Source organism: Lissotriton helveticus, chromosome 1_1 (genome assembly GCF_964261635.1).
Source record: "Lissotriton helveticus chromosome 1_1, aLisHel1.1, whole genome shotgun sequence".
Lineage (NCBI taxonomy): Eukaryota > Metazoa > Chordata > Amphibia > Caudata > Salamandridae > Lissotriton > Lissotriton helveticus.
Window position 1 is genome coordinate 570,720,605 of NC_136057.1, and position 24,162 is coordinate 570,744,766.

The window sequence follows — 24,162 nt, forward strand, 5'->3', positions numbered from 1 at the left end:
GGATGTTTATTTTCGGTCCAGGAAAGACATTGCTTGGCAGTTCGGGCTGGACTTTTCCCATGAGGCACAGGGTCAAGACTGATTTGCATATAGCTGTGTCTGAACTGGGGTTGCAAAGTGAGCTAAAGAACAGTGATGGATTGAACACTGATCTGTGACTGGGCGTGAGTGTTTGAAATGTTTCAGCGCTTCGTCCATCAAATTCTTGTGTTTGCTTTGTTCGCCCTAAGTCGGCAGGGTATGCCCAGACATGGGCCCTTTGCTCTCTTTGCTACTGGATTCAAGCTAGCCTGGCTGATGAGGGATGTTAGCCCGAAACCGGTCCCAGGATGCTTGTTTCCAGTCCAGGGAAGACATTGCTTGGCAGTTCGGGCTTGACTGTTCCCATGAGGCATAGGGTCAAGACAGATATGCTTATAGCTGTGTCTGAACTGGAGTGGCAAAGTGAGCTAAAGAATGATGATGGATTCAACCTAGATCTGTGACTGTGGGTGAGTGTCTGAAAATTTTCAGTGCTCTGTCCATCATCTTCTTGTGTTTGCTCTGTTTGCCCTAAGTTGGCACGGTATGCCCAGACGTGGGACCCTTGCTCACTTTGCCACCGGATTCAAGCTAAGCTGGCTGATGAGTGCTGTTCGCCCGAAACCTGTCCCAGGATGCTTGTTTCCGGTCCAGGGAAGACATTGCTTGACAGTTCGGGCTGGACTGTTCCCATGAGGCACAGGGTCAAGGCTGATTTGCATATAGCTGTGTCTGAACTGGGGTGGCAAAGTGAGCTAAAGAACGATGATGGATTCAACCCAGATGTGTGACTGGGAGTGGTGTCTGAAAAGTTTCAGTGTTCCGTCCATCATCTTGTTCTGTTCGCTTTGTTTGCCCTAAGTTGGCAGGGTATGCCCGGACGTGGGTCCCTTTCTCACTTTGCCTCTGGATTCAAACTAGCCTGGCTTATGAGGGCTGTGTGCCCGAAACCGTTCCCAAGATGCTTGTTTCCAGTCCAGATGAAGACATTGCTCAGCAGTTCGGGCTGGACTGTTCACATCAGGCACAGAGTCAAGATGATTTGCAAATAGCTGTGTCTGAACTTGGGTGGCAAAGTGAGCTAAAGAACGATGATGGATTCAACCCAGATGTGTGACTGGGAGTGGTGTCTGAAAAGTTTCAGTGTTCCGTCCATCATCTTGTTCTGTTCGCTTTGTTTGCCCTAAATTGGCAGGGTATGCCCGGACGTGGGTCCCTTTCTCACTTTGCCTCTGGATTCAAACTAGCCTGGTTTATGAGGGCTGTTTGCCCGAAACCGTTCCCAAGATGCTTGTTTCCAGTCCAGATGAAGACATTGCTCAGCAGTTCGGGCTGGACTGTTCACATCAGGCACAGAGTCAAGATGATTTGCAAATAGCTGTGTCTGAACTGGGATGGCAAAGTGAGCTAAAAAACGATGATGGATTCAACCAATATCTGTGACTGGGGAGAGTATCTCAAAAGTTTCAGCACTCCGTCCATCATCTTCTTGTGTTTAAAATGGTTTTCAGTCACAAACCTCATGTCTATCTAATTCATCAACCTAACAGGTGCACATGTCCACCACTCTAAAAAACACCTCATGTCTTCCCTATGCTTATTTATTTCTATTAAATTATCTCTATTCAAAATTCTCTAGTAAATGCATGCACAAACGTAATACAATTAATCCTACAAGAAAAAGGAAGCACAGATTACTAATCTGCTCTTATTTACCTTTAAGCGTGAGGGAAGAGAATGTGGTCTCACGGCTAGACTGCCGCCCTTGGAGCTGGGAAACCAAGGTTTGAGTCTCGGGGTCGACTGCACATCCTGTGATTCTGGGCAAATCACTTAATCTCCCGTGCCTACCAAAACAAGCATTGGCATAGCCAGTAGGTCTCGTCTTTGGGACCTTATAAGTGATAAGCCAGATGTTTTGGTTTGGCCTTTGTTTTAAGCTATGTTGTAGAGCAGTGTGGCTGCTGTGCAGCTGTGTTGCTTTGTAATGTTGTGCTGGCTTTGTGTTGATGTTGTTTTAGTTCATGCTGATATAGTGCATCTTTTATGTTGAAGTTGTGCTTTGTTGGTGCTGAATTGCTGCTGTTGTATGGCTGTGCTGGTGCTGATGTGGGGCTGCACTGTTGGTGTTGTAGTGATACTGATGTGGAGCAGCCCTGAAGCTGAGGTGGTGCAGCACTGTTGCTGAAGTGGTGTTGTATTGGTCCTGATGTGCTTTACAATTTTGGCAGCATTGGTGTTGGTGCATTGATGCTGTGTGGAGCCGCGCTGATGCTGAGATAGTGGTGTGTTGTGCTGTTCTGTGTTGATGTTGAGGTGTTGGTGCACTGGAGCCGAGGTAGTGCTGTGGTTTTGCCGTTTTGGTGCTGCACTGTTAGTGGTGCATTGATGGTGTTGTGCTGTGTTGGTGCTTATGTGGCGCTTTGGTGCTGTTTATTTGCTGCTGTGCCGGTGCCGATGTTTTTCGGAGTTATGTTGAGGTGGTAATTAGTGATGTAGCGGTGTTGCTGAGTGATGCTGTGGTGCTGTGCATTGATATTGATGTGTGAGAGTGATGCTGATGTTGTTCTGTGTACTACTTTGGTGTTGTGCTGGTGTTTAGGTGGTGCTGAGTGGTGGAGAATCACATGACTTTAAGCAGAAGTCAGGATGTTGTCCTGGTTCAAAGTCAGCGGCGCTTACCAGTATGCTACTTCTCTTTCGCAGTGACTGCACGCTGACTGATACACAAACAAACATGTGGCATGCAAAACCTGGGTATAGCACATGCGCAGTCTACCAAGATTACTGCATAGTGACCGGTACAAGGGGCCATGTTATCCCATTATGTTTGCAGCTACCCAAAAACTAAATTAGTATTATCAAAGAAAAAATAAACTTTTTTGTTGCAATACGATTCGAACTTTGTTTTTTTAAAACAAAAAACGTTTTTACCCTGGTTCGTGTAGCTGCGTGAATAAATCCCACAGTATTAGCATTTGTTTTGGAGGAAAAAAGGAGCCTGAAAGTCTGCTGTAGTGTGAAATATTAGCATGTTCCCTACTGCTGCGAAAGGAAACCACGTAGAGCTAATTGAGTGTAAATAAACCTTGTTGTAAACATCCTAATCTTTGTGTCTGCAGCATCTGTGAGATGCAGATCAGTACCTTAAAAACAACGTGCAAAAACAACTGTAGGTTACAGCTAAAAGGTACAAAAAACAAGAAACGCGTCACACACGTAAAAGGATTTTAAAATTTACAATTGATTATAGGTATGCCACACAGGCCCTAAAGTACATGGAACTACATTTATTTTATAAAAGCGTTCCAGTATGTTTATAGAAAACCAGGATTTAATCCAGATTCCAGCCATTCATATTATGTAGTGGCATTTTACATATAGGAAGAGCACACTGGAAAATATAAGCCAAATTTTTTAGGCGATTAGCACTAGCACCATATAATCAACATAACAGCTTCTGCTCCAGTCCTGAGCACATGTGTTTTTAGTGCATCTTAAATGTTTTAAGTATGTGCCCATAATCACACGCTGTAGAGCAAATTTTAAAACTGGAACGTGAGTTTCAAGGTGGTACAGAATCACGTCACTTTGAGCAGAAGCCAGGAGTTTGTCCCGGTTTAAAGTCAGCAGCGCTTACCACTAGACAACATCCCTTTCGTAGTCACTGAATGCTGACTGATACACAAAACAAAGATGCGGCATGCAAAACTTGGGTATTTCACGAGTGCAGTCTGCCAAGATTACTCCATAGTGACCGGTACAAGGGGCCGTGTGAAGAGCAGAATGGCGTGCATTGCCTGGTTACTGTATGTCGAGTAGTAGACCAACATCACAGAAGTACATTGCAGAAGTGTGTGCCTAGGCATTGTTCTGTTATTACTGCATGCTAATTGGCGTAGAACAATTAAAACATGAAGCGCAGAAAATATTCACGTTTGCTTTACTTTTATTACAGCATTCTGCTGGCACAATGCGTTTTGTTTCGAAGGGTAGAGTGCTGTGAATTGTAAGGTTTTTTTCTGTATGCCCAGTGACAAGAAAGCAAACGCGAATCCCTAAAGATACCGCCTGATAAGATTCCCCGGAACATTATTTGTTACAAATTCAACACTAAAAGCTCATAAGTCACCAACACGAAGGAGCTGCCTCGATTTGCGATACCGGGGGCCTGTTTCCCTTAATCTATTTGTAGAGAGCAATGCTAATCATTGCAACACAAATGCAAACACTAAAACTCACCGTTCACCCCAAAAAATCATTCCATGCCAGCCGCGGACCGTGGAGGGAGTTGCGGTGAGGCAGAGAGGCGGGGCGGGGGAGGGGCAGTGTGGGGGGTGATAAAAACCGGCATATGGATATTTGGAGGTAAGTAAACAATTTAATTATTAAAACAAATTTCTTAGCGTGCCCTGCAATGCAAAATGCGATGCAGGACACGCTACGAAATTCATTTTAATAATTAAATTGTTTACTTACCTCCAAATATCCATATGCCGGTTTTTATCACCCCCCACACTGCCCCTCCCCGCCCCGCCTCTCTGCCCCACCGCAACTCCCTCCACGGGTCGCGGTTGTTCCATGCACGAGCAAATTAAGAAAGACACCAAAACCAAAAACGAAAAAAAAATCAAAGCCAAATACTTCACCACACTAGTGGTACGATTAAAACAAAATGTGCTCCCTAAAGCTGACGCCTAATAAAATTAGAGGAACAATATGTATTACAAATTTAACACTAAAAGCTCACAGATCACCAACACGAAGGAGCTGCCTCGCTACTCCCGTGCAGCATGATCGCTAACGGGGCCCCCTTCTCCTGGTGACAACAACTACCCGTACCTGCACAAATGCTAACATTAAAACTCACCGTTCCTCCCCCAAAAAAATACCATGCACGAACAAATTAGGAACGACACCAAAAACGAAAAATAGTTCCAAGACAAATATTTCAGCACACTAGTGGCAGGTTTCCAGTCGTTCGGCGGTGCTGCATTGGCTTCCCAAACAGAGAAAAGAGGAACTAAAAGACAGATTAACTGGTCAAAAGCAAAAGATTTAAGCTGACAAGCGACCAAGCCAATAAAAAGGCAATAGGCGGAGTATCACCATTGATACGGATGACTGGATGTCTCAGAAAAACAGCGCGCGCGCTGACTAGGCGAGATCTAAAAATAAATGTGTCCTTGTGTAACATAACTGGTGCTCATGTAAAGCACTACAATAACTTCGGGTCGAGTTCGTTCTATATAAATCTGTAAAAGAAAACAAACAAACATGGGTTCCAGAGTACCATGCAGCTCGCTGTACAGCACTTCAATTCTTTGATGTGGGCAGCAAGCACTATATAAATGCAATTTATAAATACACTTCATAGTAATCATGGTTAGCAGGTCTATTGCCAACATTATAAATCTTTATCTGGAATCTAATTTTTGACAGTGCTTTGCGCACATTCTCTAGGGTATAGAGGTTGTCAAATAAGGACGCAGCATCTATTTATTTCTATGGTAATAGACATTTATTCTTCAAGCATAGGCCAATGTGCTCAATTACGGAAAGGTCTAGAAACATTTCAACCATTAACCATTTGAAATATAATTTTTAAAAGGATTCATTATGTAGCTTTTTTATTTCATTGACTAATTTCCTTCCTCGACTGGCATATGATTTGCCACTGTGTCCTATGCTGGAGTAGGAGCAAAGGAGGAAGAGATTAGGGGTGGGATGAGGGTTTATGGAGGCAGGGTGTGTCTTTGCGGATTTTGGGGTTGACGTAACTCACAGTTGAAGCAATAGACTACACTCTGATATGCCTCGCTCTGATATACCTCAAACCCTGCGAATCAACTATCTCTTCACGCTACTCCCTCACCCAAAACGAAAATTGAAAAAGAAATAAAGTGAAAGCAAAGGCACTAAGATCCTGGCCCTACAGATTAGATTTGTATGTTCTTTGCAATAAAAACATCGAAACATAAGGACTGAAATATATTGTTTTATAAAATAAGCAACATTAAGGTTTTGGGTTCTGCCTTCACCCCAATATTTATCGAGAAGGTTTTATGAAGAGTACAATGACCTTCACCAGAAATTTTTATTAATGTTTTTCAGGTATCAGTATGAAAGGACACTTTTACCGGCAGACAACCTGTCTAGCCATGGCCTCTGTAGTGACAATGGAAGTCAGTGGAATTTACCAGCGGCAGAAGGTAGGGTCCCTGTTTAACTATTGAAGAATAAAATTCCTTGAAAACCAGAGGAGGTAAGTCACCTTCTAGGCATTGGTTTTATCTGTGTAATGATATACTCTGTTAAGCACAAACACTGAGAACTAAACTGTTCTCTGCAACAATATTTGGTGTTGTAATGACTGATTCTGTGATTCTTATTTGATCTTTTTGTAATCAAAAATGCAAACATAAAACCATAGGACATTACAAGCAGGACTCACATATATGATATTCATATTAAATGAAGCTCCACAGATAAGTATTAATGGCAAATCTACTGTGAGTTCTCTAGCATCTCTTCACCTTCATAGTGTGGAAGGTTAAGAGACTGAGATTTCTATCTCCCTTTCCTTCTGCTGCATGATCATTAGATGTGTCAGTTGAGAGGTATTTGCTTACTGTGCACACATCGATGACTGAACTTATACTACAATTAAAGACATGGATTCATACATGGGTGTTTTGGCAACTGGTTCCACTCATCTATTGAACCTGCGCGGCACACGAGTGACATAAAGATCATAAGGCATGATGCAATTTTAAGTAGGCCAAGGCTCCATATTCCATATTTTTGCAGAATCATCAACATGTCTGCCTTTGAAGCAGGTGTTGCCAGTTCCTATCTTTCCAAGAACCTGTGGAAGAGCCAATTCACTCAGACGTAGACATCAGCAAGACACCTAATGCAACATTAAACTGGAAAAAGCGCATTCTTATCTCAATTTCAATGTCAAACAAGAACAATAGCCAAAACTGTGTAGTCAGAATTGTATTTTTACCATATTGCTTTTTGCATGTGGTTTTGGCAAGCATCTAGATGCTCATTGTTTCCTAAGATGATGTTGGAAATTCCATTATAGATAAGATATAGTATTAAAGGACTGCCACTTGACCACTTTTCAGGTGTGATCGAGATTATCGCACAAGATACTACCAGAGAAGATCTTGAATTCCTAAGAAGCTGGCGTATTGCACTTTGTATTGAAAGCTGATACAAAGTCCAGGGGGGGTTGAGGCAATGCATGTTTGTCTTTTGCAGGGAACACAGCCTCCCTGACTACTAATAATTACAGCAGTGTCTGTGTAGTGGTGTTCCTAATAAGGCCCGCTGTAGTTTTCCCATATTTTAACCTAACAGAACACATTTATTTTTGTGGCACAATATTATTTTAGAAATGAGCTACACTTTTGTTGTACAGATCTTCTGCTGGGATTCAGTCTGAACATTTCGTAGAATTTCAAAAAACATTTTGCCCTGTTTTTTAATGTTTGTTGAAGAAACATCTCCCAACATACAGACACAACAAAGATGCAGCGGCTATTTTCCAAGAGAGCACCTTTTATCATATAAACCAAGACATGCCCTTTGAAAAAAGGAGATGAGGAATCTTGCAGAGGGGGCGGGGGGGCAGGAAAGATGCGCTAGATTTGCACAACCTGAGATGTAGACCACATAACTACAAGTGCTAGGTATGGAAGCTGGTTCTAATGTCAGAGATCTCTTATATATCACTGTGCTCATGTAGTGAGGATGTGTTATGATGAACAAGGGAACCCAAATAAGGCTGTTCAGGGACCTTGGGTAATCAATGATTTCTAGACATTGGTCCCTAGACAAGGATTAATGAGAGCAAACAATAAATATAGACCAAATCAGTACTATATTTCACAACTGTACTGTACTGCCAGACAGTTGTTTTTAATATATAGTTGCTTAAATATACACAAAATTTTGCAAAAAACAAATAAAGTGGGACACAAGACTTTATCCAACTTAGTGGGAAGGACGTACAACATGAAACAAAAAGGCTCAGGCAGAGTAAATTGTTTGTATGAGACACATTTTGGTAGATCTAACAAATTATAGTGGAGACACCATTACATATAATAAGTATTAAATAAAGAGGTGTATATGGCGTACATCAAGTCGTCAGCATTTTAATCCTTACAAAAAAAATAGGATTATCATCAGGACATTAACAATGGTATGCCTGTATACCTTTTGCCTGTAATAAATTAAACCGTAGGAGGGAATCAAGGATGAAAAAAGAAAAAGGACATATGAAAGTTAGCTCGGGCGGAAAACAATTTGAAAACAACTTGGGTGCAGGTGAGGGCAGTGTATGTCAGACCAATGTAAGAGGATCACACCTGAGTACAATGATACAGGAGAAGTTAGCAGAACGTATAAAATTACTAAGCAAAAGTAAAAGAATTACGAAATAAAGAGCAATGTTTGCTAAAAGTCATAGTCATACACGTGCAGTAATAAAACGTGAAAAACGGTAGAGAGTTTTGTGAGTGGTGAAAAACCCACCAAACTAGCAGAGTGCCAGTAAAGCACCAGTGTTGAAAGCAAAATGGGTGTGGGATTACGTAAGAGAAACAAGACATATTTTAAAAAGTGGCAAACTTATGCACTGGTGAAGCGCGTGTGAAAACAGTGCCAGTGGGTAGAGTGCTTGAGGGTAGGGAGCGAAAGATAGTTAAAATATTACCTAGATCCAGGTCAGAGTGACTTAAAGGAGGTTTTGTTTCAGTCGAAGACTGAGTAGAAGTCCAGGCCAAGTACAAGGAGAGTAAAGGATACAGACAGCCGCGGTCTGTGCAGTTGGATGCTGGGTCAAGAAGACCTACGTGAAAAATGACAAGTGATGTGGATCTAAGAAAAGATCGTAGAGATTGGCGGGGCACCGAAGGGGGAAAGGAGCTTTCCTAATAAGGGCTGTAACAGCTTTAAGGAGGCATTTAAAATGTTTGCGCAGCGGAGCGGTCTAGAAATCAGAGTGGTCTAAATGAAGGAAAGTGGCCAATTAAAAAGAGTTATGTTATGTTATGTTAACAGGGTGCTTGTATAGCGCACGGCTACTCCAAGGAGTGTCCCGGCGCTGGAGGATCCTCCCAAGTCGAGGAGGGGAGCAGATGGAGAAAAAAAACAGACCCAATGAGTCCAGAGAAACAGAGCAGGGGAGGAACAGACTTATTGCTGAAACAACCAGGTTTTCAAGTCCTTCCTGAAAGTCAGGAGATTGGAGCAGGACCTGAGCGCAAGAGGAAGATCGTTCCACAGTTGGGGCGCCAGATGTTTGAAGGCGCGGCCGCCGATGCGAGCTCGATGTATCCTAGGGGTGACTGCCCTAGCTTGTGACGAAGAGCGAAGGGATCTGGATGGAAGGTAAAAAGTGATCCACTTTCGAAGATACCGGGCACCCAGACCATGCAGAGCTTTAAAGGCGATGGTCAGGGCCTTGAAAGCGATCCGCTTCTTAACAGGCAGCCAATGGAGGGTTCTAAGGAGCTCCGACGCCCTGGCCCTTCTGTTAAGGCCGAAAATGGCTCGGGCTGCCGAGTTCTGAACTATCTGTAGACGAGATGTAAGATAGTCCGGAAGGCCAAGGTATAGAATGTTGGCGTAGTCCAGGCGTGAGCCAATCAGGGCTTGCACTGTGGTCCTTCTGTGATCGATGGATAGGAGGGGCAGGAATTTTCTCAGCATTTTTAAAATCGCGAAGCATTTACCGGCCAGGCCCGACACTTGTCCCCTAAGAGAGAGGCAGTTGTCGACCTGGATTCCCAGATTTTTCGCAGATCCAGAGTCATTGTCAGGTGGGAACATGGCAGCCGGCCACCACTCCTTCCACCTGGGATCGGCCGGGCAGCCGAAAAAGAGGACCTCCGACTTTTCGGAATTGCACTTGAGGCAGTGTCGGTTGAACCAGTCAAACACCGCCCCGAGGCAATCCCGTATAGATGGTCCGTCAAAGTCGTGGTCCTTGTCACAGGTGAACAGGAGCTGTGTGTCGTCAGCATACGATACAATCTGGGCCCCGAAACCCTCCGCGAGTGCCGCCAAAGGCGTCATGTAAATGTTGAAGAGTGACGGGCTCAAAATAGAGCCCTGCGGGACTCCGACCTCCAGAGGTGGCATTGCGGCGGAAAAAGGTGGGGCCCAGATAGTTTGTTGACGGTTAGAGAGGAAAGAACGGAACCAGTTGAACACCGTCCCCCTTAAACCTACCTCCCAGAGTCTTGTTAGGAGGAGGTTGTGGGGGACGGTGTCAAAGGCCGCCGAGAGATCGAGCATCACCAACATGACTTTTCCTCCCTTATCCAAGATGGACTTAATCACTTCGGTGACCTCGAGAAGAGCGGTTTCAGTGCTCAGGTTCGATCGAAAGCCTGACTGGGATGTGTGAAGAATATCATTAGCCTCAAGAAAGTGGGACAGGGAGGTGTGATCAAGGTGGGACAGTACCAATTGCAGGCGCATTAGGGCTTACCTATTGCAGTGGGCTGCTGTACATCAGGGACGGCGAAGCCAGTAATCTGTGAACCGCAACCGCGGTCTCTAATGATAACGAATGGGGTCAAGGCCAATCTAAACAAAAGTTTGTGGAGATTTAGCATTTAGGTAGTAGGGAGGTAAGGCAAGGGGAATTGGGTGCAGGGTGTGCTTACCTGTGAAAAACCTCTGTTACAAAATGTCTAGCCTGTCAGGGTATGAAGGCATGAGTTGCCAGTGAGGAGGCAGTTTAAATCGGCATGAAGCTAATTGGGTGATGAGGTCATGTCACAGAAGCAAGAAAATAAAGGACAGATAAGGTTACGTAAAGGAGGCAGCCATTTTGTAGTGGTGAATGAGAGAAAGAACTAGTGTAGCGTGAATGTTAAGGAAGTGATAATGACACTTACATTTATGCGAGACACTACATAAAAGAGTCCAAAAGAAATGTATGAATGATAGAGGACTTTATTTTCTTCATTCTCTCACATGAACTCATCACCAAATTAGCTCCCTGCCCATTTAAACTGCCTCCTCACTAGCAACTTGTTCCTTTATATCCCCGATCCCGACAGGCAAGACATGCTGTGACAGAGATTGTACACAGATAAGCGCGCCCTGCACCCAATTACCTTTGCCTCACCACCTCACCTCCTTACTACCTAAATGCTAAATATCCACAAACCTTTATTTAGATTGGCCTTGACCCTATTCCTTGTCACTAGAGACGGCGGATGCAGCTCACAGGTTACTGGCTTTGCCGTCTCTGATACACAGCAGCACACTGCAATAGGTAAGCCCAGATACGCCTGCAGTTGGTACTGTCCCACCTTGATCTCACCCTTTTTAATTGGCCACTCTCCTTCATTTAGACCACTCTGATTTCGAGACCGCTCCGCGGCATGAACATTTCAAACGCCTCCTTTAAGGTGTTGCAGTCCTTATTAAGTAAACTCCTTTCGTCCTTCAGCACCCGACCATTCTCTACGATCTTCTCTTAGTTCCACATGACTTGTCATTTTTCACTTTGGTTGGCTCTGACCAAGCATCCAACTGCACAGACTGCGCCCGCAGCTGTCTGTATCCTTTATTCTCCTTGTACTTGGCCTGGACTTCTACTTGGTCTTCGCCTGAAACAAACCTCCTCCAAGTCACTGTGACCTGGATCTAGGTATTATTTTAACTATCTTTTACTCGCTGCCCTTAAACACTCAACCCACTGGCACTGTTTTCACACGTGATTCTACAGTGCATGCGTTTGCCACTTTTAAAAATTATTCCTTGTTTCTGTTATGCAATCCCACGCCCATTTTGCTTTCAACAGTTTCAATAGTTTTTCGGGTTTTTCACCACTCACCAAGCTCTCTACCGTTTTGCAGGTTTTATCATTGCACGCCTATGACTATAACTTTTAGCAAACATTGCTCGTTATTGCGTAACTATTTGCCTCTTGCTTATCAATTTTTACGTTTTGTTAAATTCTCCGGTATCATTGATCTCACGTGGGACCCTCTTACTTTGGTCTGTCATACACTGCCCTCACCAGCACCCACGTTTTTTTCAAATTGTTTTCCGCCCAAGCTAACTTTCATATGTCTCTTTTTCTTTTTTCATCCTTTATTCCCTCCTACAGTTTTATTTTTTACAGGCCAAATGTATACAGGCATACCATTGTAAATGTCCTGATGATGCTCCTATAACTTTTGTAAGGATCAAAACGCGGTCGACTTGTTGTACGCCATATAAACCATTATATTTAATATTTATTATGTGTAATGGTGTCTCTACTATAATTTGTTTGCCTTACCAAAATGTGTCTCATGCAAATAATTTACTCTGCCTGAGCCTTTTTGTTTCATGTTGCACATCCTTCCCACTAAGTTGGATACAGGCTTGTATCCAGCTTTATTTGTTTCTTGCTGAATTTTATGTATATTTAAGCAACTATATATTAAAAACACCTGCCCGGCTGGACAGCTGTAAAATATAGTACTGATTGGGTCTATATTGATTGTTTGCTCTTATTAATCCTTGTCTAGGGACCACTGTCTTTAGAAATACATGTAGTGAGGATAGGCTTAGGCAGATATATCATTTGCCATGATTTCGGATTTTCATTGTATATAGTTTGCTCATAATGCTGATAACTTTGCTCAGCTGTATATATGTTTTATTGCAGCACAGATGCTTCATAATAAAGCAAACGAGTTTCAATAAATATTGTAAACTTCACTTGTGTCTTTCTTTTGTTTACTATGGACATGCACGAGTGAGAAAACGAAAGGTGAAAATCTTTTACTACAGTACCCCTGGTAACTAGAGAGATGTGTTCAAAGGGTGCCTATTTACCTGTTACTCTGGGAAGGTTAGAAGGGCAGGTAAGGCACTGGGAGCTAATCACATTTGGACTCCTAGGTACTGATGTGGTATGGTGATTCAGTCCTTACATGCTGATGTCCTGGGAGCCCAGGCATAGTTCTGCTTTCAAACAGAATCCCTGTAACATGGCTCCACCAATGCTTGGTATGGTACTTATTGCAGAGGTCTCCTTAGTATTACGTGTCCATAATAACCCTTACACCTACCAGCAGAGGCAACCGTAGTGTTAGGGATTGACCCTAGACAGTGTATAGGAAGCACCAAATTCTGTGGTTTTTCAAGCTTGAATCTTTAAAAGGATAACCAATTTTTGTGTTTGCACTTTGTTTCCATTTCTGTTTTACTTATGACTGCACCACAACCTATTGTCATTGCAGTTAACTGCAGACCTGCTGTCCGTGCACATGTAACATACCATGGACTTACTAATGCAGGTGGTGATTTTATTTTCATGGTTGAAGCCCACAATGTGTATTCCTTTGAAGTCTTTTATATGTTTTGTATATTCTTTTTGTGGATGATCAGGAAAGGACATTACATGAGTACACAGTAGTTGCACCACCACAGCAATACAGAGCATATGTTGTCATAGAAATACCTGTATCACTTTGGGACGTCACACTTGGTTCCACTGCTCCCTTCCACATGTACTTGCACCAGTACACATAGTTCCCCTTAGTAATGATGGGGTCATCTGGCCAACTCTAGCTGGTTATACCCCACACCCTGACATTGCAAATCTTAATTCTCAACAGTTATAACAGTTATATACTGGTCTAGCAGACTATATAGACGCTTGACTCATTATGTTTGCACACCTTGTTCGCTGTGCCAGCAAGGCTTGGCCTGCGAGGGAAATCCGAGTTGCCTTCAGTGCCCACAATAAGTCCTGTAATTGTTCATGAAGTTATGGGCAAATTTTCACTAATCGTGAGGAAATTCCATTTTGGATCACCTAAAAAAGCAACCAAATTGAAACTGTGTTTCACCTTAAGGAACCACAAGAGAAGCACAGACTATGAGCTTAGCCCCACGGAATGGTTCCTGCAATAAGTGAACGTAACACTTGAGGCACAATCTTTGCTGCTGTATATACCATCAGTCAGGGTACTCAGTCCATGTCAGCCTTGCCATCGTGTTAAAACAAATAGAGTAAACACATGAGGCAGCTGCTGCCCTGGATTTGGGGCTGAAATTAATAGGAAATGTTCCAGTGGTAATAACAATGCTTCTGTCTAACATTAAAGGGGAAGCAGTATCTCTGACTATACGCCAGAGGCTCACAGTGGTTGCACAAGCCAACCTTGAACGTGAGCTGTCTATAAATATTTCTGATGTCTATGCATCCTTAGGACAAAATAATTTGGGAACCAGGCCTATTAAACCATATCTTGGTAAACTTAGTACAAACCAGGAAGTTAAGCAGACCTGCGAGTAAGCTAAAAAAAATGGCACAAATCTTAAATTCCTCTAACTATTGTGAAATGTTCGCTTTCCATCATTATGGACATCATTATTTAGTTTGAACTAGTGTTCAACGCACAGTTTTTAATAACAAACTATTGCAACTTTGTCCTACTCCTCTACAAGGGAGCAAAAAAGATATAGGGATAAATTGACATATTTTTCGGGATATGAAATATCTGATCCAAAGTCATATTATTTCAGACATTATTCCTATACCACTAAAGAACTATATACTTACACAAACTAAGCTAATATATATATACAGATTAGATTGTCACCCAATTAGCTGTAAAAGACTACGATTATTGGAAGGATACAATTAACATGAAGTTGATTGAGCAGGTTTATGGCACAGACACCTTGTTCTGGGCCTGCTTGATTTCAACACAAATGATTTTTCTGAATAAAACTGTTCAGCAATCTACATGTCTTTTCTAGCTAGCTATTCTTCCCTTTCAATTTGACATGTAAATGGCGACTCATGGCTAAGAAAGATGGCTCGTACACTATTTTCCATCTTTAGAAATTAGAACAGCTCCCATTCACAATAGCAAAAGCATCTTCCGCTATCTGGTTAATACATGGCGTAATATCTTTGCCAATGTCAACATTTCAATTTACAGCGTGCATGAAACATTTCCCTGCTGATAGATATAAACCCCTAGGAGGCAGCTACATTCATAAGCTATGGTCACTCCCATTTTCTTATCATTGTGAATGTGCCAATAAAGAGGTCTTTCGTACTGGAAAGGAATGTGACTTGTCTGTAGGAAATTCACTTGTATGTAAACATGTTACCATTCATGCCTCATGTAATGCATTGGTAGCTAATATGGCTTACTTTCTAAAAGGAATAATAGCCGATTTAATCGTCTCCCTTATTAATGTTCTTTCAAATAGACGTTACTTAATGCTAAGTAATCAGGATTGTTGTGGAATGAGAGCTGGGCCCCATATATTTAATTGGTTTCCCAAATACTGACTTGCGGCAACAACGTGCTCTTCCCTCTCATTCAAATTGGTTTTGATAGCTCATTGTGGCCTTCCATTCCAACTTTGAAGGAAGACTTTACCAAGCTAAGCACACTCAAAGCACTATTCTTTCAAAAAGATGTGGAACTAACATCTGTTTCAAAAACTTTGTTTTGCAAGTTGCAAGAAGATCCAGTGAAATACAGTCCTTATTAAACACCAACCTCCCATTACATTTTGGCAAATTAGTCCACCTCATTTTTAATGCGTCTAATACTGTTGGACTTGCTCATTTTTTAAAGTTATTGGTTCCGGTTTAGTCAGTTCCTTCTAAAAAATCTTTGGAGTAATTTTGGCTTTTATTTATTCCCTTTTTTTCAGTGTGTTCGGGGGCATACCTTTGGTGTTATTCCTCAAATGCCGCATTTTCATTGTATTACTTCTCCACAATAGATGTTCTGTCTTAAAACCCCCTGGAACTACACCCTGTCCAGCAATACCATAAGCGCTTGCTAAGGTTCTTCGGAATCTTACTGCTCCAAGAACTGACCCTTGACATATTGGTGGCCTTGTTTATGTTAACAGAGTAGAAATGATGTTAGAAAATATGACATATGTCAACAGATTAAACCATCTACTGTTCAGAGACCCTTGCCAACTCCACTCATAGCCTCCGTCATCCCATTCATAGTAGTCTATTTTAACCATATAAGTAAAGGAAATGTGGTTACCCAATATGAATATATATTGGTAGCCATAGATTCATGTTCTCAATTCCTATGAGTGTGACCACAAAGAAATGCACGTGATCCATCTGTCGGAAAGGATTTGCAGTGTCCTGCGATACCATGTCTGTACTAGGAGATTGTCTACAATTCAGTTACCCATTTAGAGCAAAGTTCAATGGGATTAAGCACGCTTTTACTGCTAAGGTACTAAGTTCAAGTTTTAGTTCATACCATAATCTATATGTAGGCTTGAGAGAATTAAGTAACTTGCCTAGACCAATATCGAGAGGATGCACTCCATATGAGGTTCTTTTTGGAGTTCCTATGAATGTTCCTGGTCTAGATAATCCTGGAAAAGTAGAGGATGAAGAAATATATGACCTGGGAAAGCGTTTAAATGTCTTACAGAGTTTCCAAGAGGGCAGATACAAGCTATCTAATGTGAACTATTCTGAAGCCAGTACCAGCAATGAGAAGGCTGTAACCATTGCTGATAGGTAGATCCCTATTAGGGGATCTAGCTCATGAAAGAATCCAAACCAAGAAACCATTTGAACCATCTTACAGATCACCCATTACAGTTCTTGGGGTAATAGGTCATTCTGCCTCCTTAGTCTGGTTCAAGGAAAAACAGAATTGTAACCATCAACCATGTGACAAAAGCACTATGTGACTGGTTCTATACAACAGACCATTACAGGCTTCAAGTAGGATTCAGAGTTTAACCTCTCAGCCTCTCCCTACTCTGAATGAAACAACCCTTAATGATTGCAGTAACAGCACTATCTTGAGTTCCAAGGTAGGAATATTTGAGCATACTGTTTCTCCATTGCTTCACTTCACCCCTAAATTTGATGCTTCCATCAATACAGTTGCCACTGTTTCAAGAAACTCCATCATTTATGATGAATGTCCACTTGAATCCACATCAATCGAAATGAGGCCTTTCTGGGAAACAACTATTTATGAGAATGAGACTAAACTTAGCACAAATGAGTTTTTGCCACGCTCCAAAGTCACACTATGCTATAAACCGATTCTTGCTTATCATTCGTTTTGTAAAAGATACTTAATCCTACCTTAGACCTATGCTTGGACCACTTAAGGAGTATTTATTTTCAATAAATGGCTAACAACAATGATCACAGTTCTACTACTACTAAATGGTCACTACACTCCAGAAAGAAAAAGTGAACAACTTGTAGTTTCTTTACTACAGCCGCATCTTTCCTCTCGCACAGCTCTAAGACATTTTGTGGCCGAGGGCATATCTTGGTAAAAGGTTTCTTATTAAAGTATGGGACCTACTGAGGTATTGCAAGTACCATACGTTTTGAAAGTTTCAATGAATGATATAATAATGCCATGTTCTGTTTCATATGACTGGGATACAGGGACTATAAAATGGAAGAAGTCTGATTTACAGGTGCATGCCACTTTTAACAATGAAGATTCTTATTTGAATTCAGCCAAATCCAGAGAAATGTACTGTTATCATCCCTATGCACACTATTACATACATACAATTAGCTATCCCATGAAAATATAGAATTACAAACAATGGGAGCATTATGAAGCTCCACCTCCTAAAAGTCACTAAAAATTTGTTAGGAAATGTCCAAGCTTTTTGAGTAAAGACAAGTCACATCCTTAACTTTTGATTTTTCACAAAAGCCACAAGGAGTTCAAAAGACTCCAATCGCCATAAGTAGGGTGCTTTATTCAAATTATTTCAGCCAGAACCTGATTTTCTAAGGATATAGGATTTGAAAGAAGATGTTGATGAGAAAAGAATTTGGGGGATTACATTTTTTCACACTCAAGTCAAGGATGCCATATTTGGGCATGCATCATTCCTAAACAAATATGATTTTTTTAACAAAACCATTCAGCAGACTAGCTGTCTTGGATTTGGTACTATGAAAGCCCTTAACAAAATAACAAAAACATCTATACTGAAGGTTAATTTGTCCATGTTTAAATAATTGACATTCACAAATAAACATTTCCGATTCAGATCTAAAGCAAATGATCCAGAATGGGACATTTAATACTGTGCAGTTCCCAACTGAAGGTTTAGCTTTATGACCTAATGATTTCAATATCTGCATGCATAATTTTATTTCCAACACCCCAGGTCCTAAAGCTAATTGACCTGCTAAATGATTCACCACACTTACATCTGTCATAATCGTACTGCTATGATGTTGGTGTTAAGTTGTGTTTTATCAGTTACTCCTACTACATCCAACTCCACACAACATGAAATACTGTTCAATGGTTCCTATTTGCTGGTCACTAATGTTAGCTGTGTTGGCTAGTAACCATGCCAGTTATATAAATAGGGTTTCTAAAACAATATAGCATTTTGAAAGGACCTTGCGCCCACTGCCTCAACAAGTAAAATATTTAGCTAACAATAAAGAAGTGACTGTTAATTATTTCTAATTATTTCAAAACAAATGGAATTCCCACCTTATACTCTTACAAACACAACATCCTACTACTAATATATAACTTATTTAGGTAGTAATCTATTTACAATTTAACACTAAATTATATAATTAAGTAACAATCAAAACTTGACCAAAATCAAAAATGGCCCTTTGCCTCAAATGTATATGTGAGGCACTGTGTTTATTACAAAAAGATTAGCTTTGACCTCTGAAGTAGAAACATATAACCTGCAGACAGATAGAACTCCTTCAGAGATTCAGAGGCTGTCGCAAATGGAATACCCATCTAATTTTGCTGATTTTGTGCTTATTATATTCAATTTGTCAGCAACATTGTACCATATAGTACATCTTTTTAAGAACATTAGATCTGGTCAGGGGACTGGATTTAGAGAAATGTTTAGACTAATGCCATCATTTTTCACTCTCCTTCATGAATTTCTGACAATTGTACTGCTCATTGGCAGTGTTAATATTATCGCCATTTTCCTGATCCAACAAGGAAATCAATAACATAAAATACACTTATGCAGCTGGACAAAGATGCAGAGAAGCCCTACAACAATATTTTTGGACATGCTTGACTTTCGGAACTTAGCGAAAACTGGATGCTATCTTTTCATATAATAGACATTATCAGGTGAAACCTGTGTTCTGGTGTATTAACCGCCCAGCTGAAATGATCTTGGATTTACAGTGACTTTTGGACATGTAGATGTTGCTGCAACTGATTCAATCACATCAGAGACAATGCCGAGCAATATGTTCATTCCCACTGAGGAATGTTGACTATGATGGTTCAACTACACCAATGACACATTTTGGCTAATTGCTCAATGACTGGCTTGACTTGCTGTTAATTTTCGAGCCTCCATATGCCGCACTCTCACCCTCACTGACATCTTTGGACTTACAACAGCTTGTTGGTTCATATAACATGTGAGCTAATGACTAGCTTGCATTGCATGTGGCATGCAAATCGGATGATTTCAATATGTCCCCAGATGAGGATTGAAAAATGATTTTACAAAAATATTGTGTCAAAAAACGTTGTTTGCCACAATATCGTGTCCCTATGCTCACAATCCTAAGTAACAAGATATCGAAACAAAAATAATGTTAACAATAGAGTTGTCCAAAAACATACAAAATCATGGGTTGTTAACCCTGTCCATGCGTCAGACTGCCTCCGCCCCCCTTAGACGTAACAGTGGGCGAGTGTGGAGGATGGCCAGGGGCCGTCAGCACCCCGCCCACTCATTCTTTCACCCGCACCGCTGCAGAATTCGCGCCGCGGTCAACGGGTTGAAGTTAAAAATGTTGAATATATTTTATTATATCAATTTGCTATACTGTAAACTAAAAAAAGATATTATGCCCACTGCTGGTGGCCAGTTATAGTTAGGACCAAAGTTTCCATTGAAAAAGTATTTTTGTTTTGCCAATAACTTTGGTGCCAGTTGAGGAATCTTCACAAAAAATTGAAAAATCTTCTTTTTAGTTCAGCTGCTGTGTCAAAAGATTCAGGGTGATCAGTCAAGCCGGGACCAAGAAAAAAGGGGGGTACAACAACACATTTTCCTCATGTTATGTCTATGTCTGTAGGGATTTTTCATTTCATTTTTGAACATGACTACAGCCCAAAACGCTGAACGGAATTACACAAAATTTGACAGAAAGCTTTTGTGAGTTGGTGGAAATCTGTTCAGCATCTTCTGAAATATTTAAGTTTAAAAAATATAGATATCTTAGAGCCCAACAGCCAAATGAGGCACTACTGAAATGTTATTGGCTGCCAACACTTCAACCAGGAAGTGTTGCCAGCCATCTAGGAACTAGGTTGAACTGAGTCCCACAGAAAATGAAAACAAAAAGAAAATGGGCAGGATCGAAAAACCAAAATCCTCTAGGCCTCTTGTGGGGTGTCCCACTGGGACTCCTCATGGCCCTAAATAGATGTGTTTTAAATGCCTCCAGGCTCCCCTGCAGTCCCCAGTGTTAAAAAAGTTGGTGTCCTGAGTGGGACCAGGGTACCCACACTACAGGCTGGGTGCTGGGAGATGGCATCCCTGTGGCCGAATTTGGCCTGGGAGGGGGAATGCATGGCCCCCTCCCTTTTAAGAAAAAATATTATGAAAAAAGGGGCAGGCCCCAGGGGATGGGGTACCTGGGGCAGAAAATGGCCTGGAACAGGGCCGCTTGGCCCCCCTACCTTTGAATACATATTTTTTTTTTTAAAGAAAAGGCCGGGCCCCCGGGTGATGGGGTCCCCAGGGCTGAAACTGGTCCTGGGAAGGGGAGCCATGCGGCACCCCCTTCCTTTACTTAAAAAAACTACAATAAAAAAAAGAACGGCTGGGATGGGGTCACTGGAGCTAAAATAGGCCCAAGGAAGGGGAGCTACACAGCCCCCCTTCACTTTGAAAAAAAAGCCTGGTAACTCACAGGAGGCCCTGCCCCTTTCCTCAGCCCCCCTGCAAACTCACCTCCTGCCAATCTCCTGGTTGGGGGATGAAGTCCTCTTGGCTGCTGAGAGTCTTTAGGGACCAAAAAGACCTCTTGATACCTCCAGTAAGCCCCACAACGTGGGATTGTTGAGAGGTGGTCTGAACCCATGCCCCCTTTATGTGCCACTGTGCAAATGCACCTCTCAGTGCATTGCTGGTGGGGGATGAGGTCCCCTTGGCTCCTAAGGGCCTCATGGCTAAAGTGGACTTCTCCCCCACAAGCAGCAGTGCACCTAGAGGTACATTCGCAGAGTGGCGGAGAAAGGGGGTGGGCCTCTGGTGACTTTTCAGCAGTCCAGCTGTATAGGTATACTGGAGGTAACAGGAGGGCTATCTGGCCCCCCAAGGACTCTCAGGAGCCAATGGAACTTCACCCCCTTCCTAGTAGTGTGCCAGGAGGCACGATTTTAGAGTGGTGGAGAAAGGGTGCATGGCCAACAAAAACCTCTCAGCAAAATTACTGTGTGGGACTTGCTGGCAGTAACAGGAGGGGTATTTGGCCCCCACGGACCCTTGATAGCCAAGGGGACTTCATGACCCTACTAGTAGTGTGCTGGGATGCATGTTTGCAGAGTAGGCAACACACAACCACTGATTCACTAATACACCTTGGTGCCTACATATTTAACACTTGTAAACTTTTTTAAAACATTAACACCCACTGGATGATGAGTGATGTCATTTGAGGTGTCATGAGTGATGTCATCATTGATGTGACTGATCCCACCTTGAGTGATGTAATATGTGGGGTTATAAGCAGGGCATTACAAGGGCATGAGTTATAGTTAGCTGCTGAACTTCTCTTGTTTTGTACGTGTGAAATCTGAGCCTAACTATAACATCCCTGTAACCTTCTTTTCTTTCAGTCATACAAATCTAGTGAAATTCAGCAGTTATAGTTATCTGAGCTAACTATAACTTATGCCCCTGCAATGAATGTACTGCATATTACCTCACATATAACATCACTCATGACACGGTCAGTGACATCACTGATGACATCTTAAATGAAATCATTGATGACATCATCCATTGAGTGTAAGTATTTTGTAACCATTTGTGAGGTTTAAAGATAGATAATAAGCTACTGAATAAGTTAAATTACTGTTCTTTCTGTGCTACTAATGAGGGATACTGTTTTTAACATATGTCATCTGAGTGGTTGTGTGACTGTATATGTCTGTGAGTGGCTGTATGATGTTTGAGTGGGTTTGTGATTAGCTGTATGGGTGAATAAGTTGGAGTGTGAGTAGCTGCAGGAATGAGTGAGTAGCTGTGTGAGTGGCTATACTAGTGAGTGTGTGTGTGATTGGATGTAAGAGTGATTAAGTGGCTGTATGGGTGAGTGACATTCTGTGTAAGTGGCTGTATGAGTAAGTGAGTAGCTATTTGAGTGACTGTCTGGTTAACTGAGTGGATGCGTGAATGGCTTTATGGGTGAGAGAGTTGTTGTGTGTGTTTCTGTGGGTATGTGAATTGGTATATAAATGGTTGTGTGAGTGGGTGCATGGGTGGTTGCATGGGTGAGCGAGTGGTAGGTTGAGAGTCTAAGTTAGTGAGTGGAGATGTGAGTAGCAGTATGGATGAATGATTAAGTGTGTGAATAGCTGTATCGGTGACTGCGTAGATGTGTGAGTAACTATTTGTATGAGTGAGTGATTGTGTGAGTGCCTTTACAAGTGTGTAGGTATCTGTATGAGTAGCTGTATTTGTGAGTGAGTACGTGTGTGATTGGCTATATGGGTGACTGAGTTGGTGTGTGAGTGGCTAAATGGGTCCTGGTGGGCTGTTTTAGTGGCTGTGTGGGTAAGTGAGTGGATGTGTGAGTGACTGTATGGATGATTGCATGGGTTTATGAGTGGTTTATGAGTGGTTGTATGAGGTCAGAAGCAGTGTATTGCAGGGGCATAAGTTACAAGTAGCTCACATAACTGCTCAATTTCACTGGTTTTGTACGAGTGAAATCTGAGTCTAACTATAATGTGCATGTAACCTTTGATTTTTTCAGTTACTGTCTACATGTTTATTATTTCCTAACTATGACGTACTGATAACCTTTACTTTTTCAGTGAAATTCTATGTTTTTTCAAATGTAATTTCCTAACTATAATGTACTCTGTAACATTTGGTACTGATTCCCTGAGTTTATTTTAACAATATTTCCAAACTTTAACCTGTAATAGTGAGTGAGAGTGGCTGTATAGGTCTGTGAGTGGCTGTATAAGTGGTATTGTAGGTATGTGAGTGGGTGTGTGAATGGCTGTATGAGACATTGAGGAGGTACGTGAGTAGCTGTGTGAACTGGTTTTGTGAGTGGCTGTATGGGTCTGTGAATGGGTGTGTAAGTGGCTGTATGGATCTGTAAGTGTCTGGGTGAGTAGCATTCTAGATGTATGAGTGGGTGTGTGAGTTGCTACATGGGTCTGTGAGTGGGTGTGTGAGTGGTCATTTGAGTATGTCACAGGGTGTGTGAGTAGCTGAGTGGGTCTGTGAGTTAGTGTGTTTATGGTTTTGTGTGTGCGTGCATGGCTCTATGGGTATGTGAGTGGGTGTATGAGTAGCTGAAAGATTGTGTGAGTGGGTGTGTGAGTCACTGTGTGGGTCTATGAGTAGGTTTGTGAGTTACTGTATTGGTCAGTGGGTGGTTGTGTGAGTGTCTATGTGGGTCTGGGAGTGGGTTTTAAATGTCTGTAAGAGGGTGTGTGAGTGGTTTCTGGGTGTGTGACTGGCTGTATGGGTCTGTGACTGGCTGTGTGAGAGGTTATGTGGGTATGTGAGTGGGTCTGTACGTGGCTTTATGGGTCTGTGAGTAGGTCTATGAGAGGTTTTGTGGGTGTGTTAGTAGACATGTAAATGTTGGTATGTATGGGTGAGTAGCTGTATGGATCTGTGAGTAGATGTGAGAGTGGCAGAATGGGTTTGTGTGGTGGTGTCTACGTGTCTCTCTGGGTGTGTCAGTAGCTGTGTGAGTGACTGCACCAGAATTGAACCTCACCTGCCTCTTTATCCAAAAAGAGTCCATAGTTTTGCACCAAATAGCTACCATACTGGAGTAATTTTGATTGATTAATTACTAGGTGCTACCTCGTTGGGTAACTGTCCAGTGCATATTCTACA

General features: G+C 42.0%; 1 protein-coding gene across 1 annotated transcript in view; it reads left to right on the forward strand.

Moving 5' to 3' along the window:
- The window catches only part of LOC144813884 (solute carrier organic anion transporter family member 1A2-like), a 1,119,068-nt gene that overhangs the window by 252,857 nt on the left and 842,049 nt on the right, over positions 1-24,162 (forward strand). Inside the window, exon 5 of the mRNA XM_078674060.1 lies at positions 6,136-6,233. Within this exon, the coding sequence (XP_078530186.1) occupies positions 6,136-6,233 (98 nt within the window). The remainder of the gene's footprint in view (positions 1-6,135; positions 6,234-24,162) is intronic.